Consider the following 14285-nt stretch of genomic DNA (forward strand, 5'->3'; position numbering starts at 1 on the left):
CCAAAAATCTATGGATATTGGTTTTAAACATTGACAGAGTCTTATTTTGTTGTAAGCAGTAGAGGACATAGTTGTTAGTAGTGTGGAGTTGTTGAAAATTTCATATCAATTACTATTGCTGAGTTATTTCACTAAAACCCACATTACATTGTTGTTAAGAAGGCATCCACTTTCTTACCTCTACTGTTATGAAAATTTCCTCCAAGTGACTTGCAAAGTTTTCCATCTGAGCAATCTGTTCTTCCAATCTGCACATATTTTTGTGAATCTCATCCTAATAAAATAGAGTTTTATTGATCAGTTAAAAGAACACATTTGAGACTTAAGCTTAAAAAACAATGGAAAATAACGTTGGGATACCTACCTTGACATCTTCTACAGCACTAGGCAGTGGGGACACTTCATGTTCTTTATGGCTACCAAATAATTTTTCAAAAGCTCTAATTGGAGTTTTACAGGTAACACAGTAAATATCAGGAACTTCCTCTTCAGCCTTATGTTCAACCTCTTCTGTCTCATGGTCAACCTCTTCTTCCATTTGCCAATTCTCATGATCTTCTATATTCTGATTGTCAATTGCCATTTGATCTTCTTTTTCGTTTGTGGCAAAATTCAAAGGCTCCTCACCAGTGTCCTCTTCCATAGGAACATTACTGCTAATAGTTACATTATTATTAGGTTCTTCATTATGAAGTTCATCAATACCAGTCTCTGTGCTACGAGGTTCTTCTGTGCAAGCTTCTTTGCCACAAGATTCAACATTAAGAGATTCTTCACTTAAAGGATCACTATGAGGTTCTTCTCCACAAGCTTCTTCTATACGAGATTCACCAGGAGGCTCTTCACTATGAGGTTCACTACGAGGTTCCTCACTACTAGGTACATTGTTGGGTTCTTCTTTAGGAGGTTCATCACTACATGTTACTTCATCACATGCTTCTGTACTATGAGGTTCTGCATTCTGTGGTTCTTCAGAACAAGCCTCTTCACTATGGTGCTCTTCATCACAAGATTCCTTGATACGAGATTCTACAATACAAAGTTCGTCTTTATGAGGCTCTTCATTACCAAGCTCTTCATTATGTAGTTCTTCAATGCAATGTTCTTCACCATATGGTTCTTTATTACAAGATTCTTCTCTACAAGGCTCTTCACTGTAAGGACAATCTAGACAAAATTCTTCTTTAAAAGGGCCTTCACTAATAGTTTTTTCATTATTAGCATCTTCCTTAGAAGGTTGTTCGTCACAAAGATTTTCATTACCAGGTTTTTCATTACTGGGTTCTTCACTGTGGGTATCTTCACTTGTTTTTTTAATAAATTGATCAACACATTCATCTTGTTTGTCTTGTGCCTTCACTTGGATGGTCCATTTTTCAACTTCTACATCATTTTCTTGAACTGACGGCTGCCCACTTGATACTTCCTTCTTTGTATATGCACTATATCCTAAGAAATCGTTCTCTATTTCTTTGTCTTCCTCTATTCCATATAGCCGGGCTAGCTCCTCCAATTCCTTTTGTAAATCATGTTCTGCTTGCTCTGCACCCAAAGCTTCATTTACACCTGTTCCCTCAGATTCACTTATATCAGTCAAATCACCATCTCTTCTCATCTTCATAAACTGATCATCAGGAAAGATTCCTAGTCTGTCTCTAGACTCGTAGAGATCCATGTGATAGAATGTTAAGCCTTCAGGTTCAGGTTCAGGTTCAGGTTCAGGTTCTGTGCATTCATCGGACATTTCAGATGTTTCCTCATCCTCAGGCACATCAGAAAGTTCCACATAGTCAGTCGATGTTTTGTCACACATGATGGCAGTAGAACTTGATGACTTTCTTCTTTGTATACTTTATAGGCGTGGGTATTGAACCAATTGATGTTCTTGACAGTTCTTCGAAAGAAAAATACAACACAAACATTTTTAGTCATTGAAGTAAAGAGTTAACTGATAATGGAGCAGTATACGCCATGTTTTGACGCAAAAGCGGCACCAACGTATACTTATATTTTGTAAGTATGCACTACTTTTGCATCAAAGAATGACATAAAGGCAGTGCTAACTTTTCATAAATCAGGCCGTTAATGTTTTAGAAAACAAATCTACAAATGTTTGACCGGGAAATCGATCCAGTAGCTTAGTGAAGTAGGACTCTGCTCATAACCTCCATCATTAAAATGGAGATGCATTTCCTCACATCCTCAAAATCATCTCTTTAACAGGCTTCACAATAACATTATGAGGGCCATCAAAATACAGCAACACAAACATTGGCACTGGTCATTAAAATATGAAGAACATTTCACCAGATAAGCTAGTAGCAATGGAGTATAGACATAAATTGAGATCACTGCTTGGAGCTCCAGTAAAGCTCACTCAACTTTTTGTAATTCCCAAATGCATGAGGTTATTTCCAGTTCCAGTTTGCCAAAAATAATTAAGTTTGAAGCTTTCAATGTAATGTTATTGAAAGTGTTGTAAATTAAATCAACATGTGATAGCCAAATTTGTGTTTCTATTATTTCATAGCTACAAAATGTATAATCTAGAATAACGACTATCAAATTCATATGCAAAATGTATTGATCTCATATTTGCAATTGTAAATTGTACTTATGAAGTGCTTACCACCCATGATGAGGCACTGAAGTGTTTTGCTACTTTTCCTTGTGGATTAGTTGTGGTAATGTTTGTGCTCTTGAGATCTCATAAATTTACTTGATATGGATTAGTAAAGAGGTGATGTTAGGTCTTATTGGGAGTAGCAAAAGTACACCTGTTAGTTGAATGAATTGTACGATGAAGGAAAGCATTTTGAAAGGATGTTTGGAAGTTCAAAATAGTCAGAAAGGGTTGGGAAGAGTAAGAAAGTGGAGGTACGGGTAGAGGTTGAAAGGAAAAAATATGTATATTTGTTGTTTTTCCCCCCAATAAGTAAGAATTAATATATACATGCATAGAGACATACACTCCATATATATATACACACACACACACATAACATGGCATACTTGTTAAATGTTATGACAAAGCACCAACCCCCCTATATAAACCCATATTTGCATACATGTAGTAATATTTACATGGTCAGACATTTACATGTGTGTTGTGCATGGACTGTTACATCTGTTAATGTTTTGTTTTTCCTATTTTTCAACATTTTAACTAGTATGTAACTTCTTATAAAAGGAAGCATAATCATATGTACTTAGAGATAATTATACAGACAACAACATCAATATATATGTTTTCTTGTTTTTTTTTTATAACTGTTTTTATCATTAAGTTTATTGGGAAGACACAATCTGTTACACACAATTTCAACAGTGCACAAACATGGTACAATCATTAATGTAAACTCCATTTTTGGCTCATTTTGATCTGATCCTCTTCTACAAAACCACTGCAATTCATGAATTATAGTTAGCTCATGTAACTATCACTCGTGCCCTAGGGTGACTATACCTTGCAACCCTGTCATGTACAGTTTTCCCATCAATAATTGAATTACAAATGTTGCAGTAATATTATCAATGGTGATAGGTGAATTTCAGTTGTTTAAAACATTACTTTGTCACTGAAAATCTCACCTCACTATAACATTACTTTAACCTTTGTGTTTTCTGTGAATTTCTAGGGTTTATAACATAAAGTAATATTTTGTTTCCATGTGCAAACCAATTACCCTGGCTACTGGCCAGGGCCTGCGTCCACCCCTCGTAGATAGCCAGCCCCACACTGTGCACAGCTTCTGGCCAGGTGCAGTAGGAGGTTGGCAGCAGGCAGCCACCCCATGCTGCACACAGTCTTCGGCTGTGAGCAGCAGCAGATAGGCCACAGGCAGCCAACCCCAAGCTGTGCACTTCCTATGGCCATGCTCAGCAGGGGTTTGGCAATAGAAAGCTGACTGCACATTGTGTACCTGCAGCCAGACCCTTTGGCCAGCCCCCTGCAGGCAGCCAACCCCACATTGTATATGGCCTTGGGGTATGTGCGGCAAGGTGTTGCCTGCATGGCCTGATGGCCTGCCAAGCTCTGATACCTACCCCCCGCAGGCAGCCAATCATACTCTGCACACAGCCCCCCTCCCTGAGCTAACAGTGGCCCCAGGGACCCAACCCTCTGGGGCAAAATGTCATAAAAAGGGGAAAGAGTCCCCCCTCCATGAGTCTTATTAGGTCCCAGGGACACCAACCCGTGGGGCCCAATTGCACTAGTAATGAGAAGGGGCATGCAACCCTCCTCTCCAAGCCTTAAGAAGTACAAGTGACCCTATCCCCTGGGCCAACCACTAATAATAGGGGAAGGGGTATGCAGACACCCTCTCCTAGTCTTTTCAGGCCCCAAGGACCCCATGCTCTGGGGCCAAATGTCATACAAATGGTGCAGGCCATGCATCCCCCTCCCTAAGCCTTATTAGGCCCTGGGACACCATCCCCCAGGACCAAATTGTATTCATAAGGAAAGGGAGCTGTGTGATCCCCCTCAATGAGCTTTCTTGGGCCCCGGGGACCCTATTCCTCCCAGGGCTAGAGGTGAGTATCCCGGTGCCCACCTGGGCCAACTACAAACCATAAGTTAGGGGTGTGGGGGGAGCCCCAGGGCCTACTGTGGGAGCCGGCACTACTCCTGCCTGGTGGGAGCAGCTGTTTATGCATGCTCCATCAGGTTTGAATCCGTAGTCTGTTCTCACCTCGCAGGTGCATGTTTAAATATCTCACCAGCTAGGAGCAGACTTGCCTTCCCTGACCATGTCACGACTCACGTGCTGCTTGCGCCTGGAATTTGCAGATCTGGTGGCGTGAATCTTCAATGTTCGGCTTTGGCCCAAAAAAGGGCGACTCTTTCTGGTAGCCACGGTGCTGTAGGCAATGGAGACACCAAGAACAGACCGTGCCCTTCAGAAAGTAGCGCCAGAGGGAAAAACCCCTTCCAAGGGGAAAAACCTCCAAACAGGAAAAGTCCTGGAGAAAAACAAGAACAACAAACAGGAATCCAAAAGGAGCAAAAATCAGAAAATACAGAATGCTGAGTCCAAAACCAAAAGGCAAGGAAATCAGGAGCGAAGACACCAACTGAGCAGAAAGTGTTGCAGCGCAAGGAAAGAGGAAAAACACAGCCCTTATATACCAACAAACAGGAAGTGACCCACAGGAAGTAAAAGGACACCATCTTAGATAGGGAAACAATATATAGAACAGAATAGTAGAGGAACCATAGAGAATAGGGAACAAGGAATGCTGGGAAAGCACAGGAATCTGGGAAGGAGGAAAAGACATAAAGAAAGGCACACAACAGACTGCAAACAGAAGAAAGGGCAAAGAAACGAAGAAAAACAGGTAAGAGGGTTCAGAGACCCCTGGGACAGTGAAAGGCAGAAGGAAGAACGAGGCCCCAAGCAAATCTGGGGCCTCGAAACGCGCAGGAGAGGCTGGGGGCGCGCCGCGTCTTAATAACGCGGTGCGCGGCCCGAGCCGAACGCCCGGTCGAAGTCGAGCTCTCGGCTCGCGCCGCACCGCGCGGCGCGACAGTAGGTCCCCCTCCCGAAGGCCCAGGTTTAAGAGGGAATAAACAGTGAAAGCGTTGAGTCAGGAGAGGAGCGTGAACGGAAGAGGCATCTTCCCATGAACATTCACTGAGAGGATAACCCTTCCAATGAATCAGATACTGAAGTCGTTTATGAAAAAGACGAGAGTCACAGATTTCCTGCACTTCATATTCAGGAGCATCATTCACAAGGACAGGAGGTGGACAAGGAAACTGACGTGAGTAAGGATCAGGCACATAAGGTTTAAGCTGAGAAACATGAAAAACCGGATGGATCTTCCATGTATGGGGTAAGTGAAGACGGACAGTGACAGGATTGACCAACTGGAGAATACGGAAAGGCCCATAGTAACGAGGTGTGAACTTGTTTTGAGAGAGACGTGAGGGCAAGAATTTGGAGGAGAGCCAGACTTTATCTTGCAGATGATAATTTGGATTGGTTGTACGTCTCTTGTCTGCAGCCTTCTTCATATACCTCTTGGTATGTAACAAATTAGATCGAATTAGTTTATGGAGTTGGAGAAGGCGTTTGGAGAAATAGTTAATAGCAGGTAGAGTAGAGTTGGATTGTGGAGAAGTAGGGAAAGAGGTAGGATGAAAACCATAGGAACAGAAAAAGGGAGTGACCTTGGAGGCACTATGGACTGAGTTATTGTAGGAAAATTCAGCTAAAGAGAGGTAAGTGCTCCAGTTACTTTGGGTAGAATTGCAAAAGCATCGAAGATATTGCTCTAGTCCTTGGTTCAGACGCTCAGTCTGTCCGTTGGTCTGAGGATGGAACCCTGAAGACAGGGCTCTATTCATATTCAGTATTTTACAAAAATGCTTCCAAAATCGGGAGATGTACTGAGGTCCTCTATCAGAGATTATGGTATGTGGAAGTCCATGGAGACGGAAGACATGATCTATGAATATTTGACCTAGTTCTTGGGAAGTAGGCAGCTTTTTTAGGCCAGTGAAATGAGCCATCTTTGTGAAAGAATCCACTGTGACCATGATAACCCGGTTTCCTGCTGATGGTGGGAGCGAACACATAAAATCAGTAGAGATAGTATGCCATGGGGCCGATGGAACAGGCAAAGGTTGTAGTAATCCTGCCGGTCTGGTGTGAGGTATTTTGACTTGGGCACATATGGGACAGGCCTGAACGTATCTTTCCACATCCAGTTTCCAGGTAGGCCACCAAAAAATCGTGAAAGTAATTCTTGTGTGGCTTTGATGCCTCTGTGACCAGCTACAGGGGAATCATGGCACATTTGTAATGCTTTCTTTTGCACCTTGTTTGTAGGGAGGAATATCAGGTCTTGGTAATAAAAATATCCTTGTTTCTTGTACAATAATGGTCTTAGTTCTTCCATGTCATGGTCCGATTGGTTGGCGTATTCTTGTTGTACTTCTTCCAGGAAAGACTGAGCCACTCCAATGATCTTACTGGGTTCTAGAAGATACTGGGATGAGGAAGGAGAACACTCTGGATATCGGCGAGACAGAGCATCAGCCAGAATGTTTTGGGATCCTGGAATATATGTAATATAAAAATCGTACTGACTGAAGAAAAAGGCCCAGCGGGCCTGACGACTATTCTGGCATACAAAATTTCTTAAACATTGTAAATTACGGTGGTCTGTCCTCACCTCAAATGGTTCCTTGGAACCCATCAGAAACTGCCTCCACTCAAGGCAGGCTGTTTTCAGAGCCAATAATTCCCTTTCAAGTACGGAATAATGTTGTTCAGCTGTGGAAAGGATATGAGACAAATAGAAAACAGGATGTTCAAGGCCATCATCCTCTTGTCGTTGGAGTAAGACAGCTCCGATGGCTCTCTCAGAAGCATCAGTTACTACTATAAATTGCTTGGTGGTATCTGGATGTCTTAAGATGGGGGCTTGGGTGAAGGCTCTCTTTAAGCTTTGAAAGGCTGCTTCAGCAGCCTCAGTCCAGACAAATCCCTTCTTTAAATTGTCCTTCTTTAAGGTGTGAGTTATGTGGCTAGTCTGACTGGCAAAGTCTAGAATGAATTGTCGATAGAAGTTTGCTAAACCTAGGAAACATTGTGTTTCTTTTATGGTAGAAGGAGAAGGCCACTCTAGGATAGCTTGTACCTTTTCTTGGTCCATAGCTATGCCGGTGGGACTTAAATGATAGCCCAGATATTTGACTTCCGTTATGTCGAACTCACATTTCTCTGGTTTGCAAAATAGTTGATGATCACGAAGTCTTTGAAGAACTTGTTTCACATGGGAAGTATGGAGTTCAGGATTTCTAGAATAAATAAGAATGTCATCTAGGTAGATCACGACTGTCTGATTAAGTAGGTCTGAAAACACTGAGTCCATAAATCTCTGGAAGATTGCCGGGGCGTTAGTAAGACCAAACGGCATAACCCTATATTCAAAATGGCCAAATGGGGTCCTGAATGCTGTCTTCCATTCGTCGCCTTCTCTTATGCGTAAAAGGTGGTAGGCTCCTCGTAAATCCAATTTAGTAAAACGTTGGGCCCCTCTGATTGCTTCCAGTATGTCCCTGATGAGAGGCAAAGGATAACGATCTTTAATGGTGATTTTATTCAGACCTCGAAAATCCAGGCACGGACGAAGATCCTTAGTCTTCTTGGGCACAAAAAAGAGAGGGGCCCCAGCCGGAGACGACGACGGAACAATAAGACCACTCTGTATATTTTCGTCCAGATACTCCTTTAGAACTTCCCTTTCGGGTTCCGTGAGGGAGTACATCCTCCCAAAAGGAACAATTGTGCCGGGTTCTAATGGAATTGCACAATCATATTCTCGATGTGGAGGTAGCACAGGTTTTGACGGTTTTTGGAAAATATCCTGAAACTCCAAATAGTGGTCTGGGACCCCTTGGACCGTATTAATGGACATACCAGTGGCACCTTCAGTAGCTAAGGATCTTTTCGGAGACCAATACTTGTCGGAAGTAAAACAGTTCTCGTGACAAAATTGCGAAGACAAAGAGACTGTCCGGGTAACCCAATTTATATATGGGTTATGTCTAATGAGCCACGGAATTCCAAGAATGATGGTATGGTTAGGGGACGTAATAAGATCGAAGGAGATGTGTTCTTGATGGTTTCCCACCTGTAGACTTAACATCAGGGTAGTGGTGTCTACAGGACCAGAGGATATCAAAGATCCATCCACAGTGTGTACCTGTTCGGGTACTTCTTTTGCTTGAGTAGGAACTAGGTTAGCAGCAGCCCATGTCTTGTCCATGTATATACCACTAGCACCACAGTCTAGTAATGCCATAGTCTTTTCTTGACGACCGTCAGGAAGTTGTAACAGGACAGGAAAGATGAACAAGGCAGTTGTATTGTCATTAAAGGAGCTGATGGAAGGTATAGCTGTAGATCCCGTCCTCTCCCTTCTTACAGAGGACGGGAGGTGGCGTTTCCCGAAGGTCTGGACGGACGTACTGGACAGGTACGGAGTATGTGACCAGCAGAACCACAATACAGGCACAACCCTCTCTTGCGTCTGTCTTCTCGTTCACTAGCAGAGAGCGGACCTCGGGTAGTATCCACCTGCATGGGTTCCCCTTCGATGTCTCTAGCAGGAGTGCGAGGTTCCTCGGAACGCTGCAGGTATGCACGGGAGCTACTTGGTTGGGTAAACCCTCTACTCCTTTTCTTTTCCGATCTCCGTTCCCGAAGACGATATTCGATGGACAGTGCTTGATCCATCAGGCCACGAAGATCTTCCGCTCTGGTAGAATGTACTAGTTCATCCTTTATTTCTTCTTTGAGTCCTCTACGAAATAATGTTACCAGAGTACGTTCCACCCAAGTGGTCTCTGCCGCCAGCTGACGAAAACGGGTTATATATTGCAGGACGTCTTGGGAGCCTTGTTGGATGTCGCACAAGGCTTCTTCAGCGGAGGCTTCCAATCCAGGACGGCTAAACATTTGTTTGAAGCGACTCACAAAGGCGGAATAGTCTGACAATACAGGGTCGTCGGAGGACACCATCGGGGTTGCCCAGGCCAAGGCTGGGCCGGATAAGGCACTGATAAGATAACCCACCTTGGTCCTGTCGTGGGAGAATTGAGTAGGTCGGAAGGCGAAATACACCGTTAAAGCATCCAAGAACTCGCGAAGCTTGGTTGGTTCACCAGAGAAACAAGGGGTAGAAGCGGAGATTGTCGGAACATCACTGGTGCGGAGGGCCAAAGCCTGTCGTAACGCAGCATTTTCATTACGTAGTTGTTGCAACTCCTGGGCTTGTTGCTGAATCGTGGTTAACAGAGATTGCTCCGGATCTGCAGCAGCCGCCACTGTATTATCCATGGTGTTTGAGGACGTCGGAATGGTTAGGCGCTGCAATCTGTCACGACTCACGTGCTGCTTGCGCCTGGAATTTGCAGATCTGGTGGCGTGAATCTTCAATGTTCGGCTTTGGCCCAAAAAGGGGCGACTCTTTCTGGTAGCCACGGTGCTGTAGGCAATGGAGACACCAAGAACAGACCGTGCCCTTCAGAAAGTAGCGCCAGAGGGAAAAACCCCTTCCAAGGGGAAAAACCTCCAAACAGGAAAAGTCCTGGAGAAAAACAAGAACAACAAACAGGAATCCAAAAGGAGCAAAAATCAGAAAATACAGAATGCTGAGTCCAAAACCAAAAGGCAAGGAAATCAGGAGCGAAGACACCAACTGAGCAGAAAGTGTTGCAGCGCAAGGAAAGAGGAAAAACACAGCCCTTATATACCAACAAACAGGAAGTGACCCACAGGAAGTAAAAGGACACCATCTTAGATAGGGAAACAATATATAGAACAGAATAGTAGAGGAACCATAGAGAATAGGGAACAAGGAATGCTGGGAAAGCACAGGAATCTGGGAAGGAGGAAAAGACATAAAGAAAGGCACACAACAGACTGCAAACAGAAGAAAGGGCAAAGAAACGAAGAAAAACAGGTAAGAGGGTTCAGAGACCCCTGGGACAGTGAAAGGCAGAAGGAAGAACGAGGCCCCAAGCAAATCTGGGGCCTCGAAACGCGCAGGAGAGGCTGGGGGCGCGCCGCGTCTTAATAACGCGGTGCGCGGCCCGAGCCGAACGCCCGGTCGAAGTCGAGCTCTCGGCTCGCGCCGCACCGCGCGGCGCGACAGACCATGCTCCTGCTGGCAGAAAAGTCATGTTTGCTCCCGCTTGGCAGGAGATTTAAAATGCTTCTGTCCGGTAGGAACAAACATATGTTTCCCTGCCCACACTGGTGCAGGCAGGAAAATTACTTTATCCCTGGGGTGGACTCCCCAGGACAGAGTAATTGAGCCAGCCCTGGGGGATGAGGTCCAGAGTTTAAAGATGGCTGCTACCATATAGCTGTTGATATGGTGGCAGCCAATCGGACCTCAGCAGAAGGTCTCAATGGTCTGTGAAGCCTCCATGGCGTGAAATATACAAAGTTTTGAGCATTCATTGCTCAAAAACTACTGAACGGATTTTACACCTCCAAAAGCCATTGTTGCGGACCACCATCTAGCTTTCTGTCAAATTTGGTGTAAATCTGCTCAGCAGTTTGGGCTATAGTTGTGTCTTAAGTTCTTGTGGAAAAACAAATGAAGAAAATATGTTTTGGGATCCCCCTTTTCACTCCACCCCACTTGACAGATCTACCTAAAATTTTCAAGGGAGGAGCTGAGGTGAAAAAAAAATATTTTTGGGGAAAGTTTCATGAAGATTTGTCAAACGGGGCCAACAATATAAGCAAACCAAAATCTGCATTTCCTAGGGAAATATAATCCTAACTATAACTACAGAGTAGCGACCACCACTGGGTAATATATATAAAGAGTAAAAGAACATTATAGTTAGGTGAAAATGACAGTTAAAATATACTGATTTAAATTAACAAAACCACTGAAATTCACCAGTTATAGTGATCTCTCGTAAATATAACTCAAGCCCTAAAGTAACTGTACCTCATGCTCCCATCACACACAATCTTGTCATTACAGATGTAATTTCAGCATTTCAGATGCTGCAGTGATGTTATTAATGATGTCATTAAACATGTTATGAGTGAAGTAATATGCAAGGTAATTAGCAGTGCAGAATATGTGATGTTTCAATACAAAAGGGAGTTATTTTAAGGCAGACTTACTGCTTTTGTCACAGGGTCAGATCACCAAAATATAAGAAGTAGAAAATATAAAGAAATACGTAATACACTGTTCCAACCAAAAAGAACGAAAACTAATGGCGGGGGTCCTAAATTCTAGGAGCAAGAAACCACGGACCTGGGTAGGTTCACCGCCCGGCAGCAGCTGAATTTCCAAACTATAATTGCGCTGGATCATAGGTCTATGTGTTCCTAGGAAGCTCGTTCTCTAATTTAGGACGGGCGACAATTAGGAATTATTGGTTCCATATTTATGTAAGTGACGGTTATTTTTCCCAGATATTCTCTGGCCTCTGGTAATCTGTACACTTGAACAAGGAAACATTTGTGGCCCATATAAATTGGAGATACACGTAGTCATCTAGGTCCTGATGAAGCATCATTGGATCCGTATGGACCAACAGGATGCGAAACATGTTGACCCATGATAGGGTTGGCTTTGGAAAATCCCCAATTCCTCCCTTTGCTATTTTTATTATAGAGTGATTGATCATTATCTCTGGTTCACTCTTATGACTATATACATTTTTTAATCTTGGTCCTGACCGTCCATCTGGTCTAATAAAACTATTGACCCAGTGGCGGTTTTGTGAGCCAATTTTAACCACAATTTTTTCCGATCTCCTCTGTCACTCATTCACCTTCGGGGTCACAGCACCATCATTGAAAAAGATCTCCGGCAAAGAGCCCTCCCACCAGGGGTGGTGCCCGTCAGACATTGCAGTGCCGGTCTGACGAGGAGCAGTTCCGATGATGAAGCATGACATCCTATGGATGTGTGAGGATTCTTGCTCCTAGAATTTAGGAATTTTTTGGTTGGAACAGTGTATTACGTATTTCTTGATATTTCCACTGGCAGGATATACACTGGACCATAATCCCTCCTAATTCCCTCCATTTTTTTAATATGAGTAGAAAATATAAAAACATACAAAACGGGGCTATTGGCTTTATCAAGGGTTCAAGATACCAACATATATAAAGCCAACCTATTGTCTTTTTAAAAAATCCCTAATAATTATTATCAAATGTATATTTCATTACTTTTAATTCACACATTGCATTGTTTACTAAAAGTGATAGTCATCATTTTTAATGCCATTAAAACAATTAACATGTCTGAGTCTTTTAACATTGTTCAGGCCACAGAATGCAGCCATAAAAACAACCCTCAGGGGGCTCTGCACTCCAGCTAAGGAGCATGGATCTCCAGCTCAGAGTGTTTAAAAAACACTGGGGTCATGGTTTTAATGACCCAGGACATATACTGATTGTTTTAATGTTGCGTGGGCTGGTATTATACTCCTTGTAGCCCCCCCAACACACAATATTAAAACAAATCCTCAGTGCTGCCCCATCTAGGGGCACCCCCAGGATCCAAACAAATCTAAATACCAAGTACTTGCAGGGCATCATGGTGCATTCCATTTTAGAGCTGTTCATAATAAATGAGTGGCTCCTGACGCTCATTTATTATTATTTTATTCTTTTTAAAAATATTTCTGGGTGCCCCTCTGCCCACCTAAGATACCCAAGCTTTACATTTTCTTGAAGACCATAGGGGAAGCCCCCCAGGACCCATGCGGCCCTGCCTTCTCCCTCGCAGTAGCCAGTAATACATTTGATTTTCAGTTTTTTTAAACTGGAGTATCCCAGGTGCCCACACAGGGTACTCCACAACATTTGTGACATTGGGCCCTGTCAGATCCCTGAAAGGCAAGAGCTGGCAACATTGTACTCCACAGCATTTTTTATAGTGGGAGCTTCAAGGTCACCACAGACCTGCTGGCTTCCCTGCCAGTATCTGTTCCGGGTGCTGCAAGAGCCAACACTGCTCCCATCCAGTGGAAGCAGTTTTTCTTTCTGCTCGCACTGAGCAGGAGCAATTTTATGTTTCCCTGCCGAGAGAGCCAACCCAAGATCTGTATCATAATGGAGCAGGGTCAAGACTATTTTGCATATGGCTTTGTCCAAATTGAGGGGGCATGTTGTGAAAAATATGAATGGACTGGGATGAGGTCCTCTGGAACTACTAGCGTCTGAGATTAGATCAAGCATTTCATCCATCACTTTTTAGTATAGCTCAGTGCCACACCCTTGGTAGGAAGGGTATGCCCAGATGTGGGCCCTGTGCATTCTGTGCCACTGGAACCGAGCTACACTCCACAAATGGGATCTAGTAAGGGTAAAACTGGCGTTGTGTTACTTGGGAGGGAGGACATGGCCTGACAGTCCGGGCTGGACATTTCCCATACCAGCAAGGTTAATACTGATTTGTATGTGGCTGGGTCCAAACTGAGGTGGCATGGTGTGCAAAACAATGATGCACTCGAATGGGCCCAGAATAATTACCAGTGGCTGAGATTAACTCAAGCTTTTGATTCATCACTTTTTTGTGTACTTCAGGCTCAAAGGGGGTCATGTGTTTTCTAGTTGCGACAGGTGAGAATTTCAGTTTTGGATAAAATCAATTTGTGGTGTCTTCGTATCATACACTAATCAACGACTCAGAGGTAACTAAAGCTTTATAATGTCCTTGGGGCTTTCCATTTTAAGAAGGGTCTGAATGCCATCTGAGTAGTTATAGCAGGTGAAATTAAA

The 14285-nt window shown here is 43.5% G+C and overlaps 1 protein-coding gene across 1 annotated transcript in view; it reads right to left on the reverse strand.

The window, feature by feature from the left end:
• Positions 1 to 14285, reverse strand: part of FSD2 (fibronectin type III and SPRY domain containing 2) — a 382625-nt gene that overhangs the window by 339658 nt on the left and 28682 nt on the right. The window contains exons 2-3 of the mRNA XM_069222558.1: positions 365 to 1894; positions 179 to 274 (exon numbers count right to left, since the gene is read on the reverse strand). Coding sequence (XP_069078659.1) covers positions 179 to 274; positions 365 to 1813 — 1545 coding nt within the window. The 5' untranslated portion in view covers positions 1814 to 1894. The remainder of the gene's footprint in view (positions 1 to 178; positions 275 to 364; positions 1895 to 14285) is intronic.

This window comes from Pleurodeles waltl, chromosome 3_1 (assembly GCF_031143425.1).
Source record: "Pleurodeles waltl isolate 20211129_DDA chromosome 3_1, aPleWal1.hap1.20221129, whole genome shotgun sequence".
Classification (NCBI taxonomy): Eukaryota; Metazoa; Chordata; class Amphibia; order Caudata; family Salamandridae; genus Pleurodeles; species Pleurodeles waltl.